This window comes from Anarhichas minor, unplaced genomic scaffold, assembly GCF_050575085.1.
Source record: "Anarhichas minor isolate MPS153535 unplaced genomic scaffold, ASM5057508v1 ptg000017l, whole genome shotgun sequence".
NCBI lineage: Eukaryota > Metazoa > Chordata > Actinopteri > Perciformes > Anarhichadidae > Anarhichas > Anarhichas minor.
In genome coordinates, this window is record NW_027466463.1 from 1,938,878 (window position 1) to 1,947,500 (window position 8,623).

General features: G+C 43.2%; 1 protein-coding gene across 1 annotated transcript in view; it reads right to left on the minus strand.

Moving 5' to 3' along the window:
* reep3b (receptor accessory protein 3b) overlaps positions 1-8,623 on the minus strand; it is a 38,561-nt gene that overhangs the window by 22,306 nt on the left and 7,632 nt on the right. The window contains exon 2 of the mRNA XM_076092926.1: positions 2,415-2,487. Within this exon, the coding sequence (XP_075949041.1) occupies positions 2,415-2,487 (73 nt within the window). The remainder of the gene's footprint in view (positions 1-2,414; positions 2,488-8,623) is intronic.

Consider the following 8,623-nt stretch of genomic DNA (forward strand, 5'->3'; position numbering starts at 1 on the left):
ACGTTGGGTAGAGCTGCACCCTCTTAGTCGACTAGGATGTCTTTAATCGATCAGTCCTTTTTCATGCTGAATGACTTGTTTCCAAGACACTTGTGAGCACATCTCTGGTACACACAACATTTAAGGGAGGATTTATTGCAGCACCATTGGATTAGACTGCATTAGATTCCAGAGCTGTCATACAACTTGTCTAAAACTGCTTTGACGCAAACAAAAGAAGTGGACCTGAGAATCAGTACCGGCAGAGATCAAGCAGCGGAAGCAGACGACGAGACAAAGAGGAGGCTGGAAGCTGAATGTGTGAGCTGCTGCGTTTGAGCTGCGTGTGAAAGTGGTACTAACTCAAGAGGAGTGGCATTTCACTCTCACTGGCATTACTTACATCAGCCAACTTCAACTAAAAAAAAGAAAAAGGCACCTCCAAGGCCTCACATCTATATGCATGTATATGTTCCCATCAAACCCTTCAAATGGAAATGAGTGCAAAGACGCAAGATTCCCATTCTGCTATGAATGAAGAGCACCCAAAGTCTGCTAACACACACACTGAATGCTGTCTTCAGGTGACATGGATTTCATCAACATGACTGGCATGCTTCCAGCTGGGAATTAAAAACAAGTCCATTAAAAGTGTGTGGAGAAGATCAGGAACTACGTCTGTCCCTCTGCTACTCAGCTCTTATTCACTTAACTTAACTTAGCTGTACAATGGAATCCCAACGCTCATCCGATATTAACAGAAACACCAAATTTATGAAATCTTTCCCTTTAAAATGGTATTCACTTGCAGAACTATCAGCAGTAACACGCAGGCAAGATTTCCCCCTCAAAATGAATATGCAGCATTCTAATGAAACATTGGAATCAGAGTTTCTGCAGTAGACTCGGGAGAAGGTTTACATTAGTTCCCCGTCACTATTTCACTTTTATGCACTGATTGAATCTTAACAGGGAGGGAGCCCTAACCTGAACCTCAACTTCTCTTCTCTAATATATAATCGTCTCTTCTGTATTCAAATTATGGAAAGATCTGAATAATTCTGGTGGGCCTTTGGTAAATATAGAAAAAGAATATCTGACAAACTAGACACGGGACAAAGACAGTTGGGCGATTGGACGAAAATATCATCCATCGACCACTAGCTGAGTCCATCATCGGTTGGTTTTTTGCTGCAATTTTTGTCATTTTATTTTGCTAATTTAATGGTCAGCCTCCTTGACATGTAAAGCGCAATTCAAAGCTTGCATGAATAGGAACTGGCAGTTGGAGTCAGGCCACATCACGTACGTTCTAGTTGCACTGATCTCCGATGAGTCATTCTGGTCTTAGTCTACTTCGATTTATTTAGCCGATTAGACGTTTCAGACTGTTTGCAGCTGTGCACCCTGACCCTTTAACAGCATAGTTATCTCATCCCCTCTTGTTTGCTCATTTGGAGGCTGCAAGCGGAGGCGCCCTTCATCTGACGACATCTCATTGCCTGGCAAAGATCTCATAATGATTCATTTTGATGACTTGAAGAAGAGTAGCCTATAGCCTGGAATAACTGTAAAGACTGCTGATGTCAGTGGGATCCTGCCTTCATGCACATACAGTATATCAGCAATCAGCAGGTGTTGGGCTAACATATGGCCCAACTCTAGCAACTAACAAGGGACAATATTCAGTAAGGAACAGATACTTCATGCCCCTATAGGGATTGTCATGTAGGAATTCACTCACATATCTACGTGAGGTTCAAAAGCTACAATAAAAACTAGTACTAGTAAATGCCTCCTGAAAAGAAGGATAAACATGGAGGGGATGGAGGGGGATGTGAACGCTTCACTTGAAGCCAATCATTTCACTGTTGCCCATTAAAGTGCAGTACTAACATAGACAGACAGACTTCCACATGCTGGAGCTTGTACACTGAACTGTTAGGGTTGACAAACACACAAGGAGCACAGAACCAATTTCATAACCTCTCGGCTTGACCTGCCAAACCCACCGCATGCAGATAACAAAGAAATCTAGCAGGCAGTTCACCAAGGTACCGGACGACCTCTCAAGTGCTGAATCCAACGAGATCACACGCACAGAATGACAGCTTCTGTTTTCCTTCACATGAGAGCAACGCTCTCTGCACAACAGACATGGACGAAGACCAATAGAAATCAGAAAGGGAGTAAACCAATACCTTCTCAGTTACAGACCAAATACTCAAATAGAAAAATAAACTCTGTAAGGAAGATTTAGCATGACACAAAATATGAAACTTTCTGATTTGTTCAAATATTTAGGGTAGTGAACATTCTGAATATCTGATGAGCCTTTACATACACAAGCAAGTTTAAATGTAGGTTGGGCTTAGTGTCTGTGTGCGCGTTTGTGGTCGACTCATACAGAACTCAAGCAGGTCGTGTGTACTTACGTATTCTTTGACGTTTTTGGTCTTGACAGCTTTGTAAGAGTAGTATGCAGGATACAGAGTCCCGAAAATCAGCCTGAAGGGAGAGAGAACGCACAACATGAAGCCCATCACATTCACATGACAAATAACCACAACTACCCTTTGAGTAGATCTCTGAAACATCATCGCCATCAACATTGTGACATGCCCGCTGGATGTGGAAGAGCCTTTTCCCACTCAAGAACTTAAAGATGGCTTGAATACGCTCACAGCCGTACGCAGGCCTTTTGAGTTAGTGTCGGTGGGTTTCCACCGATTCATTAAAGCGCTCGGTTTAGTGTTTGACGTCTAAAGACTGTCTCGGTCTTCTCTGTCTGGTTTCTACGGTCCCCACATGCTTGTGGAGTGGATTTTACACTCAAAACCAAAATGGCAAAACGGACGTATACAGAGGCTCACATATAAAAAACTCAGTTAAAAGCCTTCATCTGTTGCTGCAGAACAATCTGGGGACTTATTTATACATCATATTTCGTTTGGAGTTGGACCGAATATACACTCAGCCCCAGTTACACTTGTCATTTCAAGCGTCTCATAAGCGGATTGAATCCTTGTTCTCAGCTTGTTGGTAGAATTCCATTTTTATGAGCTGAATTGAAACACGTTTAGTTAGGTGGAGTTAGAGGAGGGTGAAACTCAGCATTTAAATACTGACATAAAGATTAAACATGACGGTTAAGATTGACATTTGTTGTTATTTGATAGCTACTAATAAATAAAAGTACATTTCTGAAGTGAGATTTCTGACCAACATCCCCGACTGGGCAAGTGAAAAAAAGCCATTACCGTTGAACCATGCTGTGGTCTTCACCTCAATGGTGAGATAAACGCCATAATTAAGAATAACAGAGCAACCACTTACAGAGAGACTAAGACTATACTGTATGTCTTTGTGGCTGCTGTGCACCATCCACTGACAAAAACACAGAGCTCTTTCTGTCCTCACACGCACAGTGACAAGGGCAGTTTGGCCACTCTCTGTGTTCTAAGCAGCATACCATGTATTCTCCCTGACAGGACTCTCTGCGTGTGTGTGTGCGCATGTGAGAGCAAGAAAAACGACTAGATCAATTTATAGCAGGACAATCCCTCCCTCTCTAACATTCTTACACACACACACACACACACACACGTTTTGAGACCGATCAGGAATAAAAGGTGTTCATCTACACATTTGCTTTACGCATTTTTCTTTTGGGGCAAAGTTGTCAGCATCAACCAATCGTACTTAGGACTGGACATCTTGTAGACCAATGGATGGCCATTGGCGGCTGGATGACAGAGGGTTGCAGTTCACCCTTGTCGCACTGGAAGATTTCAATGTCCCACCCTAATGGGAGAAATTCTGCTCAAATATGAAAATAATTGATCGGCAGTTTATACTGTATAAACAATGATGCAGCCACAGCATCAGCGGCCTCTTCAGACTTTCTCAGACTCTGTACGTATGTATTGTTTCATTTTTTCAGAATTTCTGAATGAATCTACACGGTCAATTTCTAGAAGACTAAAATACTGTGTAGTCCGACCGCAGCAAAAGACTTCTTGTTTTAGCCCGACCACCATGTGGTTTGGATTTCATCGTCCAAACGTTATAGAAATGTGAAGGGGCGCTGAGATGCCGAGCACCTGGTGAGGATGCATTGGTACCCTGCTCTCTACTTGTTCCACTGCCCTGCTGCCTCCACCCTGATGAGGCTGCCTGGGAGGGATGAGTGAACGTGGTGCGTTAGAAGAGCATGGAATCCTTATACCAAAGTTAAGTGATATAAACGTGGAGGACAGACACACTGTATCCTTCTATGCAGACACACTGACCAGAGTCCCTTCAGCAGCGGGCGAGCCGCCAATAACCACAGCAGTTTATTTTCCTGCTGTTGCTATAGAAACAGCAAGGCTGCCAGAGCGTGCATGCTCTCTCTTCATGTCTAACGTTACACCTCACTGTGAACTCGCTGTGCATTGCCCCAATGTAGAGAGTAAGAGTGCTGTGTGAGAGAGTGAGAGTGAGCGTGTGTGAGAGAGTGAGCAAGAGAGAGAGAGAGTGAGTGTGTGTGAGAGTGTGAGAGAGTGAGTGTGAGAGAGTGTGAGAGAGAGTGAGTGTCTGTGAGAGTGAGTGTGAGAGAGAGAGTGTGAGAGAGTGAGAGTGAGAGAGAGTGAGTGTCTGTGAGAGTGAGTGTGAGAGAGAGTGTGAGAGAGAGTGAGCGAGAGTGAGAGTGTGAGAGAGTGAGTGTGAGAGAGAGTGAGAGAGAGAGAGTGAGAGTGTGGAGAAAGCGGATCAGCAGCCAGTCTACACGGCTCTACATACATAGAAGTGATTTCCTCCCTGACACCGTGATCTGAAGGCCTTTTGTTCGTCTGGTGGATCGGCGTTAATGAAAGCCGATTGCTGATGCAGTAATAATAGCAGGTATTTGTGTCTCAATTGCTCCTAACTTGCTTTGACTGCAGTGAGAGTGTAGTCACAGAGCTCCTGCTCACACACATGGCTGGGCCCATGGTGTGGAGGAGATAAAGACAGTAATAAACAAGCTCCACAATAACAATGTTAACAAGCTCACGTCAGCCCCGGGAGTTCTGCAGTGCAGACTGACTGACGTCATTGTCCTTCTACCCACAGGTGTCACTGGCCCACTTGTAGGGTCGTTATTGTGCAGGGAAATGGGGGATGGATAGGGCTGGGAGGTATACCGGTTTTAATTTCCCGTATGATATGAATTTTTCATATACCGTCATACCGGTGCACAGCCGAAACAACTTCTGTCGCTCTTCAACAGGCAGCAAAAGATATTGTTCGGCTGAGAGCGGTACAGTTGGAGCTAGTTGTCTTAGCTGTATTGAGAGGGAACCCTAGTCATGGTTATAACTTTATTACAACAATTAACAACCCACAACTAACGCTCTTTAACAGAGCAAAACACCACGACACAACAGTTTGTGACAGATAAACAATTTATAGCACTAATAATTGTACATTTATAAAATTTCCCCGCCGAACTGCATGCTGGGGACAGCTCGCTAACCACAGTCTGCTAACAGCTGGGAGAGGCTCTGTCGCGGCAGTAACGTTACATAAAGAACAGAAAAGAGCGATGCAGGATGAACAAAGACTGAAGAACAAAAGGTATTTTGGTCAGACACATATGCAACGCTGATTACCGTAATATGTGTGGTATTTGTTATAAATGTACGTTGGTACATAGAGGGTGATAAGAAGCTGTACATGGAGGGGCTTAGGACCCAGGGGAATGTAGGTGAAGGAAACAGGAAGTGAAGGAACGGAAGACACGCCACACAAACAGCTGTTCACCGCTCGCTGGCCGGTTGGCTGGCCGGTTCTTTTCGGCGTTAATTAATTAATGCTTTAACGCGAAGAAAGAAAATACCGTGATATACCGTGAAACCGCCAGAATCTTACAAAATACCGTGATGTGCATTTTTGGTCATACTGCCCAGCCCAAGGGATGGGTTCTGGAAAAAAATGAAAGGACAGGAAAACCAAGCCTCATTTAAATGACTATTTGTTCCCCATTTACCCTCTGAACCCCAAAACCCGCCAACGGCATGTTTTCTTTAAACAATCGCCAAACTACACCGTTTATCCTAGCCAGAAGCTGAAGCTGGAAAGAGTTATCGTCAGATTTTCATCTTTCTGATGGTCCTTGAACACATCATGTGTGCCGTTTCTATCAGGAAAAGCAACTGAAACTAAGTTTTAAAGTAGGATATTTCATCAAAAACAGATTCTACATGTCTCGTTTGAAATTTCACCCCAAATAAACCTTTTTCTTTAACCAGATCCTGTTCAGATTTAGCGAATCAAGAGAAAGCTAAGCAAGGAAAGCAAGTAAACAACTCAAGTGGTCAGGCTTTACTTTTTTTTGGTCCATTATTGGATTTTTAAGGGAACCATATAGTGGAGAATGTGTACTAACAGAGCTGGTGAGCTAGGTGTAGATTACATCAAAGCCCTGTTCTTCTTTGGCTCCACATGTGATGTTGCTGCATTAGCAGCTCTTGTTGGCACTGTGGTCATGGATGTAAGGCAAGGCAAGTTTATTAGTATAGCACATTTCAACAACAAGGCAATTCACAGTGCTTCACATAAAAGCATCAAAACATAAGGCAAAAGAAAAGGAGATTTAAAAACAATTAAGAACATTCATTGAAACAAATAACAGTCATTAAAACACTAAAAATTGGCTGATTGAATGTCTGTCTGTTCAGATTTAACAGAGTTATGACTCTCAGTAAAAGAAGTAAGAGTTTTTTCATTTGCAATACGCAATATGACAACGTGATTAACATAATATCATGTTTGTTTATTAACAGACTAACAGAGCCACTAGTGTTGGACAGCACGTGTATATTGTGAGGGCCGAGAACAACGCCACATTTTGATATGAAACCGACCGACGAGTCGATCGGAAAAACATTTAGGACTAAACTAATGTTCTGCGTTTCTTTTGCATTCCGTGCTGTTCCGAAAAACCTACCGACCTGTGACCCCAAAACGGAGGTACACAGAGAACCGTGAGTTCCAGCCTCATTTCCACCAGACCCTTTCCTGTTTGGTCTGCCTCTTCAGCTGATCGCCGTAGTGCCTCCGCATGAGACTGCTGTAACATCCACGCTTTGACTCCACCTCCTAGTGTCGGCTCGGCTCGCTCGGAACCGCTAGGTACCCAAAGAAAGTACACCAAAGGCCTTATGTGTACCGTTAAAGCCCAAATAGCCCTATCTCCTCGCAACAGCAGTTTCTTAAAAATACAAGGGTGTCATTTATTAAGTGAAAAATCTCCTGGTCCTACTTGGTGATTCTTTCACCATGCTTACCTTCTGATGACATTTCTTTATCTTTCTTAAAGGTCTTAAATGTACATTCATGTCTTCGAGAGTAACGGACCAGTAGAGACACCCAGTGTCTCCATAAACCCAGCTCACAGAAAACAAGTTGAACGTGCACTGAAATGTTCTAGTGAAAAGCAGGGCCCCTTCTTCATACCAACACTAGCATCTCTTCATTTCCCTTCTCTCCCTCCTTATTCCCCCTCTTGCAATTTCAACACCTTCTCCCCCCCTCTCTGCATGCAGCTGAGAAAATAGACCTCGACTCCGGGCTCCAGGTCAATTTCCCCGGTTTCCTGACACCGTACACCACCAACAACCAGATGGGGGGGGGGGGGGGGGAAAGAAAGAGAGAACAAGAGCAATAAAAACAGGAGAAATACCGAGACAGAGAAGACAAAGGAGAAAGAGAGGAGAAAAAAAGAGATCTCCATCCAAGATTTGAGCTTGAAGCATCTGGTTTGAGCTTCAGGAATAAGAATTTGATTACATGACGTTCCCCCCTGAAAACACAGAGGGAGGATTGTTGAGAGAACTGCTGCTACAGCAAATGAGACTGGTTACAGTCCAGGTCTGCACATATACACCCAGAGGATTTCCTCATGGGGAAATGAATGGCATACACCAATAGACTCTCGTAATCTTCCCACATTAAAACAGTGGCTTGAACATCACACAGAGTTCAAACTGTTGCTCAGATTGTCATATTCCTGGAAGCAGAAGAACACAGAGATCGCCTCGAATACCGTTTCAATAACTACGGAGACACCGACTTGCGGGAACACAATTACCTGGTAATTGGTTCATTACGACTTCAGTCTTGGTCCGTTGTTTAGGTTATGATGGTTATCGTGTACTCACCAAGATTAGATTGAAAAGCATGTTTTCTTTGAAGACAATCTCCAAATACACACTGTTTACCGGAGGCAGAAGCTGTAAAAACAACATTATTGGTTGGTTTTCAACTTTCCAAACGGGTCTTTGAACACATCATGTGTGGAATGCTTCCGTCACAAAAAGTAACCGAATCGAAGCTTGAAATTGTGGCATTTCATCAAATAATAATTTTGCCCCAAACAAAACGTTTGCTCTAACCACATTCTGTAAAAAACAATAGATTCTGTGAATCTTTGACTGCTCTGCAGACTGCTGCACACAGAAAGAAGAAAGAGGTTGTATGTACAAATGAAAATAGTTCAATGTGTATAGCACAATATTTCTAACACTTGCGGGCACTTGGAATTATGAATATATGGATTCTATTGTTTTCCAACTTTTGAAAAATAAAGTATCAAGGAAATTCAACTTGCGGTTTTCTTTTT